This window comes from Myiozetetes cayanensis, unplaced genomic scaffold (genome assembly GCF_022539395.1).
Source record: "Myiozetetes cayanensis isolate MyiCay16 unplaced genomic scaffold, myiCay2020 scf1, whole genome shotgun sequence".
NCBI classification, from domain to species: domain Eukaryota; kingdom Metazoa; phylum Chordata; class Aves; order Passeriformes; family Tyrannidae; genus Myiozetetes; species Myiozetetes cayanensis.
In genome coordinates this window covers 127,271,285-127,296,670 of record NW_026086604.1, presented here as the reverse complement: position 1 = coordinate 127,296,670, position 25,386 = coordinate 127,271,285, and the positions used below count along the sequence as shown (strand labels likewise).

The following is a 25,386-nucleotide window of genomic DNA, read 5'->3' as shown; positions in this document are numbered from 1 at the left end:
AAATAATGCACTTAATTGTTTTATAAAGAGAATAAAAAGAATCTGTTTGCAATTGTTTGCAATAAAAACTATGTGTAATATTTTCAGTGTGTAGCTATCTTAATGCTAAGGGGGTGTAAGGCACTGGAACAAGTTTCCCAGAGAAGCTGTAGGTGCCCCATCCATGGAAGTTTTCAAGGCCAGGTTGAATGATGCTCTTAGGAACCTGATTTAATGGAAGGTGTCCCTGCCCATGGATCGAAGATTGTAACTAGATGATCTTTAAGGTCCCTTCCAACTCCAACTATTCTGTGATTCTATGATTCTGTTACTTCTAAGCCTTCAAACTCTAAGATGTTTTCCGCTTAACATAAGAAGCTGTGTTGAGGAATTTATGGCAGCATTTCTCAACCTCTGTTAAATTCACCAGGTAAAGTTTAGAAGTTCATGCTGACTGCTAGAAATTACCAAAGCAGAATAGTCGTTCTGGTTGATTACTATTTTGAAATAGTCCATTTTGCTTCTAATACAGGTCAGTGCCAGCAACACTCACCTTTCCACATTGCAGAAGTGTTCATCAAGCCCAACATCAACTTCAGTGAGATTTACCTTTCCATCACATACGCAGAGTTGGTTTTGTAGTTAGCAGGGGTACCTTAAAACAGCGAGAATGAAAAGCGCTCTACAGCTGAGCTGCAGCCACTTACTTGTAAGGGCAGGGAGTGTTGCGTTTTGCAGACCTCTGAGCAGTCAATCAGATAAAAACAAAATGCCCTGTCTCCTTATTTTTTACTAGCAATATAGTAGAGTTCACTGGTGAACTTTTGAGTATTCACTTTGCATAATTTAGCTCCCATGCAACTAAACTAAAACCAGAGATTAGAGAAAGACTGATATTGTGCCCTATCTCTGTGGTAGACATGCACAGGTTAATTCCAGTGACAGTAAGCCCCAGAAAAGTTTCACAAAACAACCTAAAGGTAAAGTCTAGTACACAAGGTTAACCATATAACCCATTTTTTGCAGAGTATGCAGTCATATTTCAAGCTTGTATTATTGTACAGTAGAGCATAGTTACTTCGCTCTAGTGATCCTAATTTTATTTTCAACTGCTTTTCCTCATTTGAAATTTGCAATTCAATGCAATCAATTTCACTTTGCTTAAACACTCTAATGTGCTCTAATAAAAACAGGCAATTGATATTTTAATTCTGTTGTATTGAAACTAGCACTGTATTATGAACACATATGACAAAATATAGCAAGCACCATGGCAGCTCCTTAGCAGAAGGTTCATCCCCAGTTGTTTGTGTGAGGTATAACACCAGCCTGCATGGCACTTTTAATTTCAAAAGGTTGGAAGGTACTTTACAAATTACACCTTTAAATAAAAAAATCATCTTAATTTCTGTCTACTGTTTCTGAGATGCATCAGACTAGTCTTCTAACACTTCATAGCAGTACCACATCATAATTTAAGGACCGCTCTTGTAAATATTTTTTGGTGTGAAATCTTTCACTGGGACAGGATCTAGAACAGCAGAGGAGACCGTAATTCACATTGATGCTGCATAGAGATAGAATATATAGAGGTAAGATGTAATTACAAGAGATAGATTCTATGAGTTTTCAGAAAATCTTTTCTGAGAAAGTCGTAAAAACTTCCTCCCTTCTATCGACTGGGTCAGAGGAAGCCAGGGGAGAAATGAAACATTTTCTAAGTTTTTGTTGTGTGTTCCCTTGCTGGGAATTGTTTTAAGACAATAGTTATCACCAATAATCTCATAAAGAAACAAACAAACAGAAACACTAAGTAATGTCCTTAATTACCACTGATTAATAATCAGAATCTGATTTTTGACTACTCTCTGTGTTTAGTTATCAAAAATTCCTGCAGTATTGGTTCAGTATTGGTTCTGATAAGGAAACACTCATTACACTCTTGCTGATTCTCCAGAATGATTTCAACAATCTTGAAGTCTATAAACCCTTGAAATCTGATGAAACCAGACCAGATGTCAAATCAGGCCAACCAACCTTCTCAGGCTTGACCTGAGACACAACTCGCATTAATGGCAGAGGCAATTCTGCTGGTAAGAACCCTGAAGGAACATGAAATACTACAATGCTCAAAAGAAAACTAGAAGAGAGTGTACCTATCACTTCATGCATTTGGATGAGCCCCTTGCTTCGCGTGTTTGAAGCCTTTTTTTCTGAGAATCTAAAGCTTGACTCCCAGTCTAATTTTCCAAACAAATTTTCTGACACATACCTTTACCCTCAGAAACTACGAAAGCTCATGCAAACTTTAAATAGGAATAGATTTGGAGTTGGTTTTCTTGCTTCAGGTTTTTGTTTGTTTGTTTGTTTTTTTCGGGCAGATCATCATATTCAAGGCAAAGGTTTTTGCATTACACTTTCAAATGCGAGCAGGATCAACTTCAGAAGGATCAACGGATTTGCATTGATGAAATATTGCAACACAATATTTCACAAGACATATAATTATTAGTCTGACTAATACTTTCTAATAATACTTCTCTCCCTTACATGTGCTACCTACTAGCACTGATTTGATCAATTTTTCTTCTGAATTAAGGTCAGATCAATTACGTCACAGAAAGCCAAGCTTATTTGTGAATCGATTACTTCTTATGTGTGTTTTATGCTTTTATTTTTCAATCTTTCTTGATAAATGAGAAGCTATTAAATTTGGACAAACGTTTTTACAGATCAGTTGGCAAGCAGGCAACAATAACAATATTGAAATATTTCCATACAAATGAGCTCATTACCTCTGTCTGTTTGTGGTGAAATAGTTTTTAATGGGTTTTGCGTATGTCTTGCCAATCTGGTAGGCAGAGATAGTTGCAGAAAATAAACAAGGCAAAAAGTATGGGCACAAAGCAGTTGCATTCTGAAATGTTCAGTTATTTTGTTAACTTAGACCTTGTCTAATTTCTGATGAGTAAGTCAATAATGAAACAAATAATTTCTTCTCAGAATTATCCACTCTGTGTATGGTACAGAGTTATTCAGAAGTTGCCTGACTTGCCATAACGTCACTGGTCTTAGTGGTGACTTCAACTGAAGGACAATTAGATCCTGAAGGCACATCCAAACATCAGGTCAGGTATGTAAGCAGGAACCACACAGAGCATGCCTAAAACAAAAAGCATGACAGACCCAAGTTGGTCTAGCTAGTAGTGATTATATAATACCCAGAATACTCACAATATGAAAACAAACATGCACCAGCTCAAATAAATATTTGCCTCTTCAAAGCATCCATTGCTTTCAACTTCACCACAAATAACTCCCTTCTGTGAGTCAAGACCACACCATTTTCTGTAACAAGACAAAGCAACTGAAAGGTGCTTCAAGTTACTGGGTGCAAAAGAAAAATACAGGATCAAATATTGATTATAAAGCAGAAGCTACTAAACAAATGAAGTTTTCTTTCTTATACCAGGTTTGAGTTTTAAAGGATATAAAGCAGGACACAAACCTGGGGGACATTTACAAACAAACAAAATAAAACCAAAACCAGTAAGCTACCATGTAACCAAAAAACAATCCAACAATATCCCAGACCTATCTGGGAGATTACCATATACAGATGTTTTTCTAAAGAAATATTATCGTCAAGCAAAAAGTATAAAAGGAAAAAAATTTTAAGTGAGAAAAAAACCACTGGACTGCAGCCACAAAAGTCACTAAGGGCCTACACAGTTCTCTTTTTTGAAAGCTTATCCAGTGCAGCTATTTATTGCAACCCCTTTCAAGACTCAGTCTCCAGGATTCAGCTCTCTAAAGAGACATTTTGCCAACTTTAAAGACCCATCCTATTCACACATTTTCTTCTAACTTCATCAACATACAATTCCTTTCTGAATTCTTCTAAAAATTACTTTCAAACTTTCCAAGTACTTGCTCCAGTCTATCTTCTGGATCTCTTCTGTATTTTCTCCTTTATATGTTTGGATTTCTTTTGAATTCATGTTTTCTAGTATCTAATAAGTAAATCTCTGCCATGTCTTCTTTATTCATACTGGATAATGCTACGTCAAAAGCCTACTTGGCTTATCCTACTGTCTCTTTTCCTGCTCTCTTCTCACTCAGTTTTACTCACACTTCTGTTTTCAAAGTTGATCTATAAAAACTTTTCCTTCCTGATTACAGTTCCTAATTTCACTCAGTGTCTGCTATAATTTCTTAATTAACTCTGTAACTATGTAATTAAACTTTGCCACATTTTCTGAAACATCTGTCAGGAAAGAAGTGCTCCAAATAAACTTGTAGTATTACTGAATAGCTTGCTATTAACTACAGCCTATCATCCAACTATCAGCATTGAGTACATCTTTCTATCAGCATTGAGTACATCTTTCTCTTGTCTTAGCTGGCACATCTTCTGGGATGGGAACAGTATGTTAGTCTGGTGTTTGAAGAGCCCTGAAGAGTAGTTTCCAACTACTCTGAGACTGGCAATAGTATAATTTAAAGAGACTGTAATTATACATAGGAATAAAGGTTCCCCATAGAATCTGACATGATTAATTCTGCATTGAGGCATTCAATAACTGTTCCTTCCTCAAACTGGACCTCAGTTCACTTAAATATGTGGGGAGTGTGTCCTACAGACCACTTATTGGCAAGTGATGAAGAGTACATTTATTGAAAAGAAAAGCAAATTCCATACATGGCTCTCCTCAGATACCTGCTCGGCAGTGTTTGGCTCTGCACAGATCTCAGTTAGATCTAGGACCAAGCTGCAACACACAAAGACGTGAAACATCCCTGGGGGTTCCTGTGTCAGCACAGCTCTCCATGCTTGCACGTTAAGCTGTGACAGATGCAGTGACAAGGCTGCCGATTTGTTAAGCAATTGCCACAGAGCTCGAGTTATGATTACAGGCAGTCCTTGCCACCAGACACCTACTGCTTTAACATCAACAATGAAGATGAGTCACTAAAGCAACTTGGGAGCATCACTGAACAAGTGCTGAGACAAATATCTCTGTCTGCTGCGATGGTGTATTCTGTGACATCTAAAAGAGCACTGCTCGGCGTGTTCTCTGCTTTATTATGTCTCTCTCCCCAATGTCTATCTCAAATATTGAAACTCCATTCCTGCTGTAAACTCAAAGGGAGAAGGAATTTTGCCCTTTCACTTTCCTCCAGTAGCCTGCTTATTTTAGAAGACTTTATCAGTCCATCCAAGCCTGAAACTTTATTAGGGTCTTTCCCCTGACCGTGGTAATATAGCTCCTCTGAGCTTTTTCCAAACAGCAGCAGCAGGTTTATAAATCGGCATGATTCATACACTGCCACCTGCACTCTGAGGGGTGAGTATGATCCTATCAGATGAATTTCAGTCTGGTACAACTTGGGAAAGTTATGGGTGGCAACAGATAAACAGAGATGGTCTGTCTGCAGACTCGGGAAGACGACTTTGCAGTTGACATTTGGTTAGAAAATTATCCTTAAATGTGGTACTGCTTTTTAACACTTGTACCAAAAAAAGGTTTCCCCATATTTTTGCTTTAAAAGGAATTTCCTAGCTCTGGAAATATCCTTTCACTTTATATATTTACCAGCAATAATTCACATTCCTTTTTTACTTTTGTCTTTTGGGGAGTTTTGTCTCTATAAAGAGAGATTGTCCCAAGCAAAGGATACAAGGATGGAAGAAGTTATAGAGATGGACTCTTAGGTCTATATGTCAGAAGCACAGCACTGAGCACACATGTTTAGAGAATATAAGAGCAGCTGTATGCCCCTTAAAACAACATCCTCAACACAATTTGGGATGGAATACATATTTAAAACAAACCTTCACTTAAATAACAGAGGGAATGAAAAAACCTCAGTATCTCAACCTCACTTTTTTTAGACTTTACTTATTAGAGTGACCTGACAATCTGACGTAAATTGACTAGATAATTGCTTTATTACAGTACTAGGACTTGGAGGTATAATTTGATCCATTGCAGATAAGCAGAGGACAGTATGGCATCTTTATCCTCACAGCAATTCAAAAAACTTCAGAGCAGTCAGCTGGAGAAAAATGCTTCATAAAATCACAGTCTATGCTCCATTTGATACAGATCTGTCAATCCTATTCTGTGCTTTAGAACTACTGAGACTTGTTCAGCTATCAAGGATGTTCATTTCAGATCCTGTATTATTAGACAGTGGCTAAGATTTTTTTGTGTTGTTTCCAGCCACGATGAACTGGAGCAGATTTCTGCCACTCTTCTCCTCCAAGCAAGGTGAACCTGCAAGCAGACCAGGAGGTGGCTGTTCAATTTGAAGAACAGCTGTCTGGAAACACTTTCTAAAGACACTGCCAGCTGCTCAGCATCCTGATCCACTAGACATTCCTAAACACATTAAATAGATTTATTTTCCACCTGCAGTCAGTTTGTGAATTATGTATGTGCTTTCAGAGGGGACATTGCTTTAACTGAATGGATAGCTGGTACCTGATACTGATGTCCTGTGCCAAACACTAATGGCCTGAAGCACATGCTTATTTAAACTACATCCAATGACATCATCATTCATATGTAGAATTATGTGCAAACACAGAAGCAGAGATGGGTTTGTAATAACATAGACTTGGATTATTTCTTTGGATGAAACAAATGAGCAAACTTCAAAAATTAACAAGACGTAACAGAGGCAAATTAAATGCAGATGATAAGATGTCACAATCTCAGACATCAATTGCTCAAATGTAAGCATGATATCCTAACCACTGTGTTCCAAAAACAAGTATTTAACTTAGACCAGAGTCCTTATGGTAGAAACCACAGAAGTGATTTCAGTAGGTGCTGTGAACATGCAGGTCGTTATAAACTCCCCAGAAACTTGCTCTGAACCAATGAGTGAAAATGCATTCTTTCTCTCTCTCTCCATTTCAATTCCCAAATACGGATTTTTGAAGCTTGGAGAATGCCAAATTTGAGGTCTTTGACTTAATGCCCTCACAACAATATACCTTCTGCACAACAATCACCTTCTGTGATAATCCATTTAAATTCTGCAGCATAAATACTTTTAAGTAAAAAAACCCAAAAGCCAACTGATACTAGCAGTGTTAAAAGGATGCCACCTACTGGGCACCTCATCAACCTCTGGTAAGAGACCTGGAGAGGTAGGTGAAGTAATCTGAGAAAACGGATAAAACCTGCTTTGCAGGGTAGCTCCATAAAACTGGGATTATTATTATTATTATTATTATTATTATATCTCTGTGCTCCTAAGCTAAGGATTTCCCAAAAGCTCTGGGTTTTCTTTCTTTTCTGCCAGCTTTCTCATGCCTCCTTTTTCTCTTGTAGTAGCAGCAGTGAAAGCCATGTTTCAGAAGCATTTATTCTTTGTATTTTCCTATTAACTCTTTCCCTCTTAGTGCCTATATTTCTGATGAGAAGGTTGCATTTTAACAATCTGTTCACCACTTTTTTCTGATGTCCTCCTTGGGGCTAACAGGCACTGTCCAGGCTTCCCATTAAAAACAATTAAAATATGCAATATATGCACACACAGGCAGAGATTCACATGCATGCAGAGGTAAACACAAGGAAATATGATGGAATTAATATCGTACTGTGGGAGAAATTCAGGCTATGCTTTAGGCTCTGCTTCATATGGTGTCAAAAAGAAAAGTTAAAAAAGAGGTTTCAGCTTTGACTTTTATTTCCTGATTTTGTGAGATTATTTCAGCCCTGATTGTTGGGCTGAAATTGATTGTTTGGCCACTACATTCTGCTTCAACTATTGGGTATCCTTTTTATTTACAATATTGCTTCCTAGAAGGAAACTGTCAGGCACATTTATATCCCTTCCAATTGTGGAGTACAAAATACCGGAAAAATCTCCAGAATAGGAATGAGTTTATAAAGTCTCCAGGATTAAACATAAACCTTCAGAAAACTGTGTAGTTCTTGTGTAGCTTGTTACAGAGGATTAACAAAACAGAGGAACGCTTTCTCATTTACCACTGTGACCAATTTCTACTATTTTAGCAGAGTTAAAAGGCTTTGAAACAAATATGGATTGCACTTATACCTACCATCTCTAGATTCCTTTTTTACAAAGAGAATAATGCAAAGTAACATTAATTACATAAGCAGACTGTCTTTGCACTAGATCCTATTCACATTTTATTAGATCCTATTCTCATTCTCACTCTAGTCACTTTGCTGCGCTGACAATATAAAGAGGACTTCATATGAATCAACTTTTTTCAAGCAAGAATTAAGGCTTTAGTATAACAGTACAGTGGGTCACAGGATTGGTTTACAGAGTTTTAAAAGAAGCAACACTATGCCTGCTAAGGGTATCCTCCTTTTTGTAATTGTAAGAAGTATTTGGTGCAGTAACTGATGTGCTAATGGCACAGATGTGCTTTTTATCCATCAATATACAGTTCCTTCTTCTCACCCAAACCAGGGTGAACCTACTCACATTGTTCTAACTGCCCAATCCATGGGAGTACTATTATTTTTTACTATTTCACTCCTATTAACATAGCACAATAATATATGCTCAACCAGCACCTGGGTGCCAGCAAGTCAAGCCCACTCTTTAAATCCATGTTCACAGAGCTTTCGTGCCTGAGACTCTCAAAAGGAACAACTGTCTTACAAAACTCTCAGAGTGTCCCTGCACTGTGGTGGGACCAGCTATCACACGTGGGCCAGGTGAGAGTGGGTGTATATGTGCCCACCTGGGAGTGGCACCAAGGCAGCCTGAGGCAGCAAGTGGAGAGCTAGGCTGCAGTCTTGTGTGTGTGGCACTACATCAGCCTGGTAACACCCCTTCTGGCCCCCACTGTCATCAGAGCAAGCCAGCATGGCTCAGAGCAGCACCGCTGCAACAGGCACATCCCTGTCCCACGCCTGGTGGCCAGAAAAAGCTGAAAGGGTTGCTGGTATCTAGCTTCCCTTGATTACAGTTTCTGAGGCCATCACAAACAGCCTCCCTGCTGGGAGTACCTAAGATCAGTCCAGTCTCCTCATTAGACACTGAGGAGATTAATTTTGTCATGTATATTTATTGTATTCTACCATTCTACTTCCAGGCATAAAAAGACAGATACTCTGATTCCAGTCTGCATAACCACTGACTTAAATGCATGAATTGAGGCTAGTGATTTAAGTAGATACAACTTGTTTATGGAAATGCCCATTACACACTGTTTCAAAATACCCAAATAAAGAGAATTCTGCTCAAGGATAGCAGAAATCTGGGAATTAAAATGCAAAGGAGAGGGTTTTGTTTTTTTTTTAATTATTAGCCAACCAGATTGGCTCTAAGCAGGATGGCAAAATAAGATCTGTAGGCAGATGGGATAGGGACCTTGTTTCAGTGACAGGAATTTGCATCATGGACACAGACAATACTTTAAGAGTGTATGTCCTAGCTACAGAAATGCCTAATTCTACCTAAATAAACAATGTAGATAGATATTCTTTTTCCTCCTCTTAGGAAAAGTCATATCACACAAGTAAGCTTGTACAGTACTTGGAGAAGTACTACATTTTTCCTGTCCATATCGCAGTGCTTCTTACTTGCTATATTTGCCTAAAAAGGTTAAGTTCACTTAGGATGAGGATACTATGGAAAATAGTTTGTGAGATGCTGCTTTAATAAAATTATAAGAAAAAATCTAAATCACCAACCTTTAAGAACACAAAATTCACCTTCTCAGCCTTTCCACCCTCATGCTTTGACCGTACCCAAGGATTTCAGATAATACCCAGCTGAAACATCAAAGAGAATTAAGGAGGAGAAAACTACTCAGGAATAACAGTGTACAAATTAAGCAAGAAGGAGAAAGAGGAAAGACAGTTTTCAACCAGATCCCTCTCTCAAATAGTGCTCTCCAAAAGTCTCCCTCCCTTTTTTTTAACTATTAACTGGGAGTTCTGTCATACATAATCCTCTTGCTTTGGAATTCAGCAGATTTTGAAGAAGTCTAGAGGTGTCTTAAGTATGGTAAACAAGTATCTTCGATATTTGACAGTATCCCATATTCTAACTAGTTTGAATAGCAGATCACATTTTCTTTTAATTCCTGTCACAGAAAAACCTACTCCTGACATGCTTCAGTCTCACTGACAGGATAGCAGTGATTCCACTTACAGGAACTAACTTATACCCTAGCACTACTTAATTTCTCTTGCAGTGTGTAGAATCTGCTTTTTAAAAAAATACCTTAAAAGGAATCGAAGTATGAAGAACAGAGTTGTACCTCCTTTATAAGGCTAATGGTAATGATCCACAGAGAAAATGCAAGTTCTTCATGGACTAGCATTAAACCTGAACACTAATAGACTGTCACCTTCTTTAAGATTGATGAGCTTTAACTATTCAGTGGTATTGAGATCACCTCAATATTGGTTCTCAACAGTATTCTCACTATAACACCTATAGCTTTCTGAAAAATTTTTGCAGTTTAAAGCTTTTAAATGTCTGCATTGTTTTCACTTTCCACCTCTGCTTTTACTAATGGATGAAATTTTTAGCAAAAATTCTCTGTTCAATGATGTTAAAAGGTCTTCTTAAGAAACACATATGGTTCATTCCTGTATTCGTATATCACTCGTGTCCTTACGTCATATAGAGTCTCTTGGAATAATATTATTAAAACCAAATTCATGTAATAAAGTCAGATGATTAAAGACTCTCCAGATTATAAAGGTAACTCTGAAGTTAGAAGGCACTTGGACAACCTTTATCAGCCTTCTTGGGGATAGGTATTACAATTTTAATTGCTTGTCCTCACGCTTCTTTTCTCATTGGACTTCTTCACCATTTTAAAAGGGTTCTAAAGGATGAACAGAGCCCACTGAATGAAAATTTATTCAATACTTTATCACTGGTATTCAGTGGATTTCATTTATTGTACATACATAAAACCTTGCATGGCAGACAGATTTATTCATTTCTTTACATGGCTTTTTCCTTGGGGCTCATTACTGCAGTATAAATGCTTCACTGACAAATAACTAACCTCCAAACTGCTGCTGTCTGGTGAGAGATAGCATTATCAGGATGCCACAGATGAGGAGCCAATGCTGCATTGATGGGTTGGCATCCTTTTCCTTAATCAAAGACTTCTAAAACTTACTACCTGCTTTCAGTAGCTCAGCATATTATACATAGGAAGGATGAAGAACGACTAAGACGTGGAATGAAAAATGTTGAAAAGACAGCTGATAGTGTATTGTGTTTTCATAAATGTTGCCATGTACATCACTAATGCAATGTCCCCAGCTCATGCAGCACATCCTGTAGAGATTATTCCATGGAATGCTGCCTTTTATTTCAAGGCAAACTGTATCCATATTTTCTAAAATTCCTAGGCCAATTTTGGATTGCACGTAAAAATCTGTTCCTCCTTCAGGTTCTTACAGAGGTGACATCATTTCTGCTATTTAGCAGGTAAGTTGCTGACCCTACTCTGAGTTTCAGTTCCTCTGGAGAGATCAGTGCTTTCAGCCCTTTTCCTTTCTTCCATTTGTGGATATGCTTGGATGCCTCTTTTCGAGACTACAGTAATTCCCTGAGTCATAGAAAAAATAACCTCTAGAGATAAAGAACATCTAGAGATAACCTAGTAAACCCTCTTCTCAAAGCAGGGCTAACTTCAAAGTCAGATCTGCTTATTCAGAGTCGTATCCAAGCCAGTTTGAATTTCTCCAAGAATGGAAATTTCACAGCCTCTCTGGGCAAATCTGTTCCAGTGCTCTACTGTTATCATTCATATGCTTGCTAATGATTTGGATCTGACTGCGATTTAGAAATGTCCCTGATATCATGTGATTAACACTATCAGGTTTTAGTGGTATTCACTCTGGTAACAGTGTGAGACATTCTGCTATTTCAAGACCTTTCTTCTTCGATATATCTTGTGCAGACAATTTACCAGCAGGCTCTTCTGAAACACTGCCTTCTGGATAAAGTGTTGGAAGTCACTAATTAGCTCCTCTCCTTGTCCTATCTGACTTTCTGGTACCAAACTATGCATCTAACATAATGAATATGGTTGTTAGAGAGGGCCTGGAAGTGATGACATTTAGCATGAGTGGGTTGTTTTGTTCCTGTCTCACTGCATGATTGTTCTTGTGTTGATTTGTTCCTGATTCATCGCTCTTAAAGATCTTTAATATCGATGCACACATGGAATACCCTATTATTTTTCTTCTCTACTGCCATCATCAAGTAAGCCTTTCCAATGGCTTCTTCATTTTTCTAATTAATGTCTTTATTGCCGAGGGGCTTGCAGTGGAAATAGCTATCACAGTGCAATATGCAGTTCTAGTACTGCCTCGTAGGTAGATTCTGCAGCACTTGAAATCCTCTGTCTTCAAACAGACATATAAATGCACACTTGCCAGTCTTGCTATTCTTTTCCAGTTTTCACTATTTTTAATGTATTTATCAAATTTAATTAATAGCTAAACTTTACATCCAAAATTATTTCTGCAGGAGTGTCTATTATGGAGATATCTGGATGCTTACTTGTATCCGTGTACTTTTATCTACATAGAATAAATGTTCTTGTATCCTACTAGCCTTGTTTTGTGCCAGAGATTCAACTTTTTCTGAAGTCAGTCCCAAAAACTTGTAGGCCAATACTGATGCTTGTTTTTATGGCTAGTTCTTTCTAATTTATTTGAAAACATGTATGTTTTCACCACTATAAATCTCCTTTTTTTAACAGTAACACTGCTGCTGGCTGCTTTCCCCAGAGACATTCTTCAGCTGTGCATTCTTTGGCTTTGATCTTCTCAGTTTGCTTTGCAGTATTTAAAATACATCTTCTCAAACACCTGTTTTTCATTTTTCATTTTATGATACTTCAGTGTTCACCAGCAGTTTGCTGGGTTTGTGACTATGGAGCATGCTTCTGAAGTGAACTGTGGTTGATGCTTCTCTCTGGGACCATGCACATTGAATGACTGCTGACCCACATTTTATCATCTACGTGTCATCACCATTACTGAAGTGTCCTCTCATCTGATCTGTATCTTTTATGCTCTAGCTATTCTAGTGGTATTCTAGGATGTTCAAGTGTCATCCACTTACATGCTTACTTTTATTTCATTCTTACCTCTCCTACTGTAAGTCTCCACCATCCCACTTCTCCTCTGCAAAAAGTCTTTTTATAATCAGTTTCAGCTGGCTGATTCACTCACACCAAAGGACTCAGTAGGTCCTCAGCTTTCCTAAGATTTCTTTGCTGAACTGAACTCCTCTCTCTGACGCCATATACTTCAAATCACTCCAACAGTCTATTCACATTTCTTCTGTCATCTTCAGAACTAGCTGCTTCTTCTCATGTCTCTGTACAAAAGAATATGAGAAACAGAGGATCTTCCTCCTTCTTTGCTCGAAGTCCAGCAAAAAAACTGATTCCATCAACCAAACCTGTGCATTAAATGAAGCTTTCTTCTTTCAGGTCTACACTTCTTGCCTTTCTCTATATGAAGAACATAAAATTTTCTCCAGATTCTGTGTGTGAACTTGGTTTAGATTACCACGAAGACAGTTAATATAAAGACATAGCTAACAGTATACAAGCTCCGCTCACACAGTGAATGCCATTGACCTAAACAGAATTGCTTAAATTAATTAGCTTTTCAGATAGCTTCTGTATCCTACCCTCTAAAGCTCGACACAGTAAACCCATGAAGAATAAACACCACTGTCTTAAGATGATTACACCAATGTATTAACTACATGGTTAATGGCTCACAAAAGAGACTAGAACCTTTAAAGTCTGATGCAAAAGCTCATTGGGGCTGAAATGGTCACAGCAGTGGCAGATTGACATCCTGCATGTTTCAGTCCTGAAGGAAAATAAAACATCACCAGAAATCTTCACAGATGTATGCTGATAGCACAATACTGGTGATACTCTGGCAGGTCATGTACAACTGGCACATTGTCAAGGGTACTGCCCTGAGGTCTCCTTTATGAACTTTCTTCTGTTCTACTCCTGTCTCCTCCCAGACATCAGCTGTTTCTTCTCACCTATTTCTACTCTTCATTCTTTCAGTACTGTTCACAATTCCTAGTCAGACCTAGCTCCTTCCAAGCTTTCTGGCACTACAGTTCCAATCTCTTTCCCTGACCTTTAGTTTCTCCCCTTATTAACTATCTCGTTTTCCTGACTTCATGACTCCAGTATATTTAATGGGGAAGAGGGGAGGGAATTCTGTCTCTTCCAATGCATCCTAATGTGCTGTCCTGCCAGTTCCTACCCCAACTAGCCTCTAAATGCCTCTTTCTGGAAACGTCAGTGGTTTTCAGTTATCAGTTTGTCCCTCAGCATATAACTTGTTGCACAAACTTATCTTTCTCAAATGACTCCTGCCCCAAATCCACAGTCTACTGGCCCTCAGAAGTAACTCCTAATTCCATTTCCAGTATTCCTCTTCCATGTCTGAAACCATTCCCATTTTCCCACATTCCACACTGTCAATACCTCTTCCTGCTCTTCCTTTGTACTTTAGGCTTGTTCTATGTGCTCTCACTTAGGTAGCACAAACTACTACCACAAAACTGCAATTGCAGACAAAAACTCCTGAAGATTCAGGCTGTACATGTGTGGGTGTGTTCTTACACAAATGGTAGAAGGTTCAGCCTCGACTCAGAAGCCATCTACTGCCAAGCCCATTTTCCACCACATGGTAGCACAAGAACTTCTCAGAGGAAAAGAGCGATCAGAACTTGCAAACATTAGCAAAGCAATATATCCTGCACTGGAGGAGAATTTCAGCAACCATGAAAATTATATGGCTAAAACTTTTCAAATAAATTCAACAGACTGAAGATAGAGACAGGGTTGTTTGGGGTTTTTGTTTGTTTGTTTGTTTTTTCTTTTGGTTTGTTTTTTGTTGGTTTTGCTGGGGTTTTTTGCCTGTTTGTTTTTTAAATAAACATGCACTGTGAATAATGCTGTATTCTCTCCCAGTATCTCCTCCAAGCTGTTGTATCCTTTCCCATCCAAACTATGTCCACTGTTGAGTACAAGAAACTCACTATTTTATGGTGCAATTTAAAAAATTGAAATAGTATTTAAGAGCAATAAAATATTTTTATACATAAATGAAATTTTGCTCACTTCCACAAGTATTTTTATAATGATAGTAAAAATCTGGATTTCATGTTTTTAAATCCTGTAATTCATTAATACCTTTCCTTTTGACTTGAAAAAATTTGAAGATTTTAAACAGAAAAATAAATTCTGAAATACAATTTTTTAAATTCTATACTGAAGTAACTGGAATAACTAACTGTCTTTAAATGTTACACCCATGTGATTTCTCCATATGGAATTACACATCAGTGGAAAACCATAATTCATCACTTCAAGAAACCTCTTATCAAACATATTCTTTCATGTGGTATATGGCATGTCTATAACACTTGATTATAGTAAATAATATGCTGACCATATGTTGTATGGTATTAAAATAAGCAGATAAATTATAGGCCTTGATACCAATAAAACACTGTCCCGATATTTTGTGAGAGAATGAGGTAACTTTCAGATAACAGTTGAGGTTCCACAGGACCCTTTCTGCGTACAGTGCACACATACCTCCTTCTGGCTTAACCACATGCACTGCAGATCAGTAAACCAAATTTCTTTTCCTCTTATTAGAAGGGAGGCTGGTAGTTTAAATACAAAGATTTTTGTAATTTCTGTCAATGTGCAGACAGCTACAGCAACAACAAAATACTGGAGTGGGCTTGGATTTTTAGTATGCATGTAAATCGCAGATGTGAATTATTTTGAGCAGCAGATGAAAGAGAAGTGATACAGTTACACAGTGCCTACCTACAGATTTGTCCAGTGATGACCTCTGATTACATCAGGCATTTCATGGGATAAACACATTTCCTTAAAAACACTGCAGATCTGATTGCCAATAAAGTCAGGAGGCATTTAAACCCGTATAAATCCAAACTTACGTGTTTTCTTTTCAGTGCTGAAATTACTTCAGTCTTTAGGAAGCATATACTATGAAATACCATGAGACAATAGAAACGAAAAATGCAATGAAAACCAGCTGAGTAGAAAATACTGGGTCTGCTTTATCTGTGAGAACATATGGTAAGAATGATTATTATTTATTACTTGATCCTGCTTCAACCCCAAATGTACTTGGCAACATTTGAACACAGAGGAAAACATTGTATTGTAACACAAACTGCTCAAGGGCTTAAGAGTCAAGCCCTTCAGCAGTCTGTAGTAGTAGAAATGGCCCTCAGAAAATTAAAGGAAGTCTCCATTCACACAATTTGTATTCCCCATAACCAAATTTTTCTCAAGACAAAGGTTTAAAGAATTTGCTCAACTCCAAGCACTACAGCTCTGCACAGTCAGGAGCCCATGATCAAGTAGGTGTCTATGGGTTAGTCTTTCAGTTTCTCAACATTCTTAAACACTCTGAAGCAAAGCCAAAGACTTACCAGAGAAGCTCCAAATTGGTCACACTAAACTACCCTTTGAACTAGCCTCACATGAATCCTGTTTGCTATTTCCCTTTGTTAGAAACAGAGTTCCTGGAAGAGTTGCAATATTAAACATTATGATTCAATAATCCACTCAAACACCTGTATAATCAACCAAACCAGTATCAGTGGTCTGTCTTATCAATATGTTGTATATTCAAAATTAAACACTGGAATGTAAATGAAATGTCCCCTGCTAAAATATATGTAAGTGGAAGACAGTGCTGTCTATTACTTAATTAGGCATTTTGTAGCATAACTTTCCAGAAGTTCATCTCTACCACTAAATATTCATGTGGATATAGCATTCAAAGCATCTCTTTCTTCTGAATCCTCCATTTTCTGCCAAGTATTCTTTAAATTTTGTGTTAATTGATGTAATTTCTGCATTCCATACCTTCAGTCTTCATAGTGTTTCCATCCCAGCAGCAACAGCACAGCTGAGGATAACAACAGTAAACCTTACATACTGTTTTGGAGACAAAACAAAATGAGGATCCCATTAGGAGCTGGAGTGAGTGGTGAGAACAAGAGTTCTTATTAGGAGAGATCCAAATTTTAGTCACATGAGGAAACTCATCAGCCTTAGGTACCTTTCTCTACCAAAACTGAGAAACTTTAGGAAGTTTCTCTATGCAATCTAAGTAGTGAAGGTGTAAGCATCCTGTCTCCTGTCCCTCAGTATTTAAGGCTAGAGGAGATTGCACGCAGCTTGTTTAAAAGTATGAAATGCCCAACCTATTTCAGGCTGCTAGTATAGTCTGGAGAGAGATTATCATGACAACATAATGATCATCTAGTATCTTTTGATGTTCATTTTACTCCAATGGATGAGAGATGACAGCTCATAACATAAAAAGAGCTGTAACTTTATGGAACAGCACTCATACCTCTTCTGTGAGGAATCATACTTGTCCATTAAAAGATGCTTACCATCTGCATGTTGTCTGACATATGGCAAATTACACCATCATATTTCAACAACAAAAGGGAGTGCAGTGTAAGAGAGGGGCCCAGTGATAAAGCACCTGCACAGCTACAGATAACTAGGACTACAGAAAACAGGCTACACACCAAGGCTACAGGTAACTAAGATTACGTGAAATATCAAGAAAGAAAGTTGGACGAAATCATGTGGTGATAGCTCTGCTCAAGAAGTTTAGGTTGTGCAACATAAAGTGAGACACAAACAGGTTCTGTACTGAAGGCAGGTAGAGCAGCACCAGTTTGGCACTGCATCATACTGGGGGTAAATTTAAACAGAAAAATTTCCTGTAGCGTTCATGTTACTTCTTCATAGATCACAAGCCCCATACAACTTGGCCTTGAGCATTTCCAAGTATGCAGCATCTACAACTTCTCTGGGCAACCTGTTCTTGTGTCTCACCACTTCATCATAAAAAGTTTCTTCCTGTTATTCAGTCTAAACTCAGTATGAAGCCATTACCTCTTGTCCTGTGACTATATGCCCTTGTAAAATGTCCCTCTCTAGTCTTCTTGTAAGCCTGTAAGGTGCTGAAGACTGGAAGATCTCCCTGGAGCTGTCTTTTTTCCAGGCTGAACAGCTCCAGCTCTCTCAGCCTCTCTTCATAGGAGAGGTGTTCCAGCTCTCTGATGATCTTCATGTCCCTCATCTGGAACTACCTCAACATGTTCATGTCCTTCTTATGTTGGTGTTCCCAGAGCTGGATGCAGCACTCCAGGTGGGGTCTCACAAGAGCAAAGTAGAAGGGGAGAATCAGCTCCCTTGACCTGCTGGTCACGCTTCTTTCTATTCAGTCCAGGATATGACTGGCTTTCCAGGCTGCAAGAGCACATCACCACGTCATGTTGAGCTTTTCTCCAACCAATTCTATGATTCACTCGAATCATGACAGTTTGATTTGCTACAGATAACTGCTCTGGCACACAAAACTTGCAGGGAAGATCAAGATACAAACAAAATGCAACTGTGGAGCTACCTGTGATTTTTTTAAGCAGTTAACACTCATTACTGACATCAGCTGGAGGGAAATCAAGACTTACAGAAATGGAGTCACCCATCTGCATACATTACAGGTGAGATGGTACAGTCACTTGAGCTTTCTCATGTTAAAGCATGCCTCAGTGCTGCCTGAGACAAGCAGAAATGGCTAATTTGCTCTATGAATTTATTCAGTCTTTGATTACCTTTCTCTCACTTCCATCAAGCTCTAAACAGTGCCATGGATTACAGCATTTTTTATGAGAGCACTGAAAACTAAGTAAATATCTCACTATTAAAAAACCACAAGCAGAAAATGTAGTTGACCTTTGAAGGGACAGTGTGCCAAATGTGGAGTCTCATTCCAGTCACTAACAAAAAGGTAAAACAGAAGTTTAGTTTGTTTTTCTTTTACAAGTATACCTCAGCATAATCTTAATCATGGAACCTTGACATGTTTGGAATTGCAACATTTTGTTTTCCGGAGCATTCAGTGTACTTAAGAGAGGTATGTTTAACTGTCAGTTTAATTCTGAGAAGGCAACTGTGAAGACAAGACACAATTCATCTTGACTCAAGCAACCTCCAGATATGTCTGTAAATTCACTTGGCATTGCCTGCAGATGTGTTCAATGTCTGGGACAAACCATCAGAATAAAAATCTTCTTTTCTAATTGTCAAGGGGTAATTCAGCACTTCACAGAGCACCCAGAAAGAGAAAGGCATTTCAAACATCCCCTTTTGATTAATAGTAATTTTCTAACCCCCTGCTTTAGCTTTACCTCAAGATAATGAGGACATCACAAACTAAACATGTCAAAGCCATCAAAAAGCGTACATCCTATCTTACTAATCCTTTAAAGTACATACCATTAGAGCTACCATGAATAAAATATTGTGAAACCATATATTCAAAAATACTGCAGAATTTACTGAGTGTATTATTCATCTAACCATTGGTAATAGTTAATATTATTCATCAAAAGCCACAGGTTAAGGGATTGGTTCTTACATACACTGCTGAATATGACCAAGCAGGACATTATTTTCCAAACAGTGTCACAGGAAACTGCAACACTGAAATGTGACATACGAAACTGAAAAGCATGCTTATTTCCAAAACCACTACTAAAAGTGTGGTGTAAACAGCCAATTCCGCCAAATCTGTGTCAGGTCTTTTACATTATAAATGATAAAAAAGCCAAAGTACAGATACCACTCTACATCACCTTCACTGAATCCCACATGATTACTATGCTAAAACTAGGAGTACAGCTATCATGTTGAGGTGCAGATAAGATGCACTTATAAGAACTGCATTTCTGTTTGTTTTGGATACAACATGTAAGAACACCAGTACTGCACCATCAGTCCATCTCCTGGACCCAGGAGTCTTCCTCCCTGCGGGTTCCCTGGGTCTCTGGTGCACAGGTTAAGCTGGTCCTTGCAGTAAACCACCTTTCAGGACTACAGTTCAGTATTTGACTAGAACAGTACTAGTTCACCATATGATCCTAATTCAGAAGGCATTTAGGGGACCACGGAAAAATACATGACAGCATACCTCTGGTGTCCTTTATCTACTCTTGTTCCAAGTGTTTTTCCCTATCAACTATGGTCAATGACTCCACTTTCTTCTTATGGCTGAACACCAAAATTTCTTGTTCTTCCCTGGTTTAATGGTAAATCATAGAATTAACTGGGTTGGAAGAGACCTTGGAGATCATCAAGTCCGACCCTTGATCCAACCCCACTGTGATTACTAGATCACTGCACCCAGTGCCACATCCAGCCTCATCTTAAAAACCTCCAGGGACTGTGAATCCACCACCTCTCTGGGCAGGCCATTCCAATGCCTGATCACTCTCTCTGGAAAGAACTTATTTCTAATATCCAACCTAAACCTCCCCTGGCAGAGCTTAAGCCCGTGCCCTCTTGTCCTGCTGCTGATTGCCTGGGAGAAGACACTGACCCCCATCTGGCTACAACCTCCTCTTTGCATGCATCCATACAAAGCTGCACAATCAGTCAAATGGAGCTCACTACCAGAGGTAACTACCACTTCCAGGTCCTTCCCACTCTGGGGGTTCATATCCTTAAATGAAGGTCACCTAAAAAGCATGGAGCCCACTGAACAGCTCATAGGCTCACTGGTAAAGCAAGACCATATCTTTGATTTGTTCAGCAGACGCCCTGAAGAAAAACTACAGTGTCTGGATACCATCTTGATTAAAAAGGTGTCCAGCTGAAACACACCCATGACTTCAACACTCAACAGAAGACATGGATTGTCCAGTTGTAACTTCTGGGTGCCTACCAAGCCCAGTGTTGTTAAGAGTGCTCCTTATTGTCTGAGATGTGGTCAATTGTTTTATTGTATTAGGAAGTTCTTCATGTGAGAATTCAGTGTATCTCTCCATTAAGTTACTTGCAATTCACTCCACTGAAGTGACTGAAAGCAATGTCATATGGAAAGTGGGTATAAGACCAAAAAACAGTACAAAACGATATGTAATTAAGTGCTGTTCTTTCGTAGGTTAATGCTAGTAAAAATTAAGGTTAATATTGAAAAAAATAAGATCAGAGGAAAATAATATACCACCTTAAGGTACTGGTCATTCATTTCTACATGGCTTTATCAAAGTATCAATTAACATTTAATCCTGTTAAAAGGTGCTCAGTGTACCCATGTTAAGTACAGCGTATTCATGTTTCAGACCAAGAGTACCTTTTGGTCTACTGCATGACCTTCAGCAAGATGTCTTAGACTTTCCTGACTAGTTACACTGCAAATTTTTCAATAGAGTGAATTTTACTCTGTGCATGTAGCTGTACTGCATGCCACTCAAACAATGGTTGAAAGGGCTCAGCACGTAACAAAATCACTCATGAAAGGCCTATATCTATGCTAGCATTAATGAGACTTTCAATATTGACTTCAACAGCAACAGTCATGACTCAAACATCAATTACCAGAAATAAAGTAAAACTGAGTTTACCAGCTTATTAATACGTAGAACCAGTAGTCACTTTCAAAACCGAATTTCATGGTATTTTATTTGCCAGCATAACTTTCAGTCAAGTGTAGTTCAGTTATTTAGTTGCTTATTTTCCCAAAACCTCTATTTGCATGCATGATTTTTAAAATAAATATAGAAACAGTTCCTGAAAAATCATTAGATAGAAGAACTCAAGTCATGATATGCTCTTTCTTCTTCCACTTACCCAAAGCTAGTAGAAACTATTTGCAGCTATGTTGGTCATGCCAATATTATTATATAACAGGACTTGCATGTAGCTTCTTACAGATCTACAGATACAGATTTAAAATTAACTGGCTAGGGTTTAAGCATTGTTCCACTTTACTTCAATATGGAAGAGAGCTAGATAAAAACAATTCAGCAAACATCCTGTAGAAAATTGTTTTCATCTTTAATGAAAATTCTCAGCTTCAGATGCTTTTCAAAAACATTCAGCTGTAAACATGGAAAAAAAGTTTGCTAAACTAGACTCAGTTCAATTTATTAAGCAAAACTTTATGAATATATTATTCAGTAATATTTCAACAAGGTTTACAGAAAAGATGCTTCTGTTCTTTCATCTCCCAATAAAGCTTAAGACCTACACAGAACTAAACTGTAACATGATTTGTTTCCTGACATTTATATAGTATATCAAATATTTAGCAGTTTACTTGTAAACTTCTTTGACACAAGCAAGGTAATCAATAACATTCCCCCATACTGTCTAAATACCTGTGCTAAAATATGATGCTTACTCAAACTGCAATCCAACTTATGATCCATTCTGATGAAACAAAAATTAGGGTATAAGACAAATCTGGACTGTCTACTCCTCTTGAAAGCACAATACAGTTTATTCTACATAGTTTTTAAACAAGTATTAAAACCTGTGTAGCTCTTATCCATGATTCTAAAGTAGTATTGTGTAGAGTTGTTAGAAGTGTCATTAGCAGTCAAATCTAAACACTGCCACTTGAATTTCTAACTAAAGTTGGCTGTCACTCACAATAAATTATAATGAAGACCTACAGTGAAGCCCACTCTTTGGAGGGTTTAATTGGGATTTTGCCCTTGATCTTAACAGGACCAACATCTACTCAAGGTTTATAACGTTAGAATACTTCACTACATGCCGATAGGTACAGAAACACAGTGTTTCAGTTCATTTAGAATTATCTAATATGAACTAGCATAAGACAGCTATAGCAAGCATCGAATCAGAAGCTTAGCAGAAGTTGCCTACTAGTAAAGGTTATTGTATGTCTGAAGAAATTAAAGGAAGTATTAGCTATCCTGCATTTAATTTACCTGCTTGACAATTATGCCTAGGATTTTGAGTGGTGAATTAAATTCCCTCTTCAGCTCAAAATCACCTGCAGTTTGAGCTGCTGGTAGCAAAAAAATGTTATCCTGGTCAGCCCTGATGCACTCAGCCCTAGAGAAGTATAGGGACCCTTCCACTCACCAAACACAAAGGTTCTCCCCCGAATATCATCCCTTTAACAACTGAAGGGGAAAAGGAGCAGAAGCAAGACCTTGATTTCATTCAGTGCCTATAAAAAAGCAAAGGCATTTTAATGTGATGTCTTGATTAATTTATTCTAAGCTCCGTTTATCCAAACTACTTAACTCTAAAGTGCACAGTCCTGGAAAGAATATCACATGCTGTATTACCCTTAAGAAGTTCAAGTGGTAGTCAGTGTATGTAAAAGACTGGCAGGAAGGTAACTGTTAGATATTGACAATATTGACTTCAAGAGGTCTTGGGATACACATCTTTCTATTTACTCTTTTTATGAATGATTTCTTCATTCGTTATTTTGGTCACAATTGACATTCTGTAACTAAAATAAACCAGTAGTTTTTCTCTTTTCTTCGCAAATTGTCAACTACATTAACCTTGTCAAGAAAGCCCACAAGAATAAAATCGATATAGCAATTTAAGGACAGAATTGGCAGGCATTATATTGTACTTGGACGCATCCAGTAAATAGCCTCATACATCAAACTACCGTCATCAATGGCAACATTCTGAAACCTACTAATGTTGTTTATTACATTTGCAGTGTGAAACGCCAAAGTAAGTACAGATATCGGTGCAGCAGATGAAAAATAACACGGAAATAATATCTGACATGCTTGAAAAGCACGGAGTAGCGACTCAGGTGTCATTTAAACGCTCTGTACATCCAGCACGGAGAGCGGCTGCTCTCTACAAGCGATACGGTACCAGCGGCGACCTGCTCGCCCATGCAGAAGCCGCAGTGGGAGCTCCGGGATCCACCGCGCCCCCCCTCCCCGCGTCCCGAGCGCCAGCTCCGGGCAGTGCCGTCCGTCCTGTGCCCCTTCCCCAGGATGGCACCGCACATGCCGCCGCTGCAGGTCGGAGCTCTTACAACCCACTCCCTCTTCCACCCCTGTTTCTGGTTGCACTACCAGCCGGGGTCTGACTCCCCCGGCATCCCCATCCCCGCTGCTCTCTGGACCCTCGCGGCTCTCCCGCCCCGCGTCCGCTCTCCCGGGGTGGCGGGTGGGAAAGGGCAGGCGGCGAAGTTCTCGGGACTTACGGTGGCAGAGCTCCCAGCACTGGCGCGGCACCTCTCCCGGCCTCCCGTCACCTCGGGCCACCTCCACGGCGGCTCGGCGCCCGCTCCGGCGCAGCCCGGACGCCCCTTCACTCCTCGGAGGAGCTCATGGGGCCGCCCGCTCTCCGACACCCGCCCGGTGGGTCCCCGCGTCCCGGAGGTGGCGGACAGGCACCAGCCAGGGTCGAGCCCCTCTGGCGGGGCTGCGCCTCGGGCAGCATCTGCCTCCTCTCGCCCTCGCCGCGCCCACCCCCCGCTCCACCCCGGGCGCCGGCGGGGCTTCGCGCAGACGTCGGTGCGGGGCGGCCGGAGCCCGCCCGGCGGCGGCGGCAGCGCCTCCTCCACCCCCGCCTCCCCGCAGCTCCCGGCCGCTCCTGCCGCCGGGGCAGCCGTGCCGGAGCCGCCGCTGCGGGGGCAGGAGGAGCGGGGGCCGCGGGCGCTCCCGACACGCCGCCTGACGGAGGAGGAGACCCGCGGCGCGGGGGCGAGGGACGCCCGGCCCGGGGGCCTGGGGCGCGCCCCCCTCGTCCCCGCCGAGGAGGAGGGGGTGGCAGCGGCAGCCCTTTGTCCCGGCGGTACCTTCCGAGCCCGGCCGGGGGTCTCCGCACCTCCGCCGGCCGGGCTGTGTCCCCAGCGAGGGTCTCAGGGGCCCGGTCGGACACCCCACCTCCTCCTCCTCTCGGAGAAGGTCCTCAAGCCCGAGCCAGCGTTCTGGTCCCATCGTGGGCACCCTTCCGAAGAGGAGATGCAGGGCGTGGAGCGTGGGACCCTGCGCTCCTGCACCTGGGCAAGAGGGGCGCTACCCCGGCAGAGGATCGCGGGCTGTCGGCGCCCCTGCCCGGCCCGGGGATGCTACCCCCCCGTCCTCCCGTTCCTCCTGTCTGCCCCGTCTCCTCTGATGCTCCTCCAGCTTGCGTGAATCATCTACCTACCGTCCACCGAGCTGGGGAGGATGAACAAGGGGCGGCCGCAGCATTCCCCGGACGGCAGAGTCATCTAAATTCCCGTTTCTGCTCCAGAAGGTGTGTCCTCGTTTTAAACCAAAGGACAGGACGAGGAAGACCTGGTTCCGATCACCTCTGGTCTCAGAAGAGAGGCATGCAGAGGCAGCTGAGCCAACAGCCCCCACCTCGCGGAAGAGCGTCGAGTGGTTGTGCCTGAAGCAGTGCAGGGAAGGACTTCTCTGCTGTGACTGCTCCAAACTACCCAATGTTTAAATATCCAGAGAGCCACAGTGAGGCTGAGAGACGGAGCGAATGCACAGTGATTCACCTCAGCACTCCTGACAAACGTG

General features: G+C 40.2%; 1 protein-coding gene across 3 annotated transcripts in view; it reads right to left on the bottom strand.

Annotated features, from left to right (window-relative positions):
• Nucleotides 1-25,135, bottom strand: part of CALCR (calcitonin receptor) — a 158,039-nt gene extending 132,904 nt beyond the window's left edge. Inside the window, exons 1-2 of one of the 3 annotated variants that reach the window (XM_050314702.1) lie at nt 24,075-24,282; nt 22,973-23,060 (exon numbers count right to left, since the gene is read on the bottom strand). Coding sequence is in view for 1 of the 3 variants with exons in the window: in XM_050314687.1 (XP_050170644.1) it covers nt 25,025-25,068 (44 nt within the window). In the remaining 2 variants the exon portion in view is untranslated. Of the gene's footprint in view, nt 1-22,972; nt 23,061-24,074; nt 24,283-25,024 lie in introns of those variants that run through there. The other 2 variants (XM_050314687.1, XM_050314695.1) reach the window with 2 other exon arrangements.
• Between the last annotated feature and the right edge of the window lie 251 nt (nt 25,136-25,386).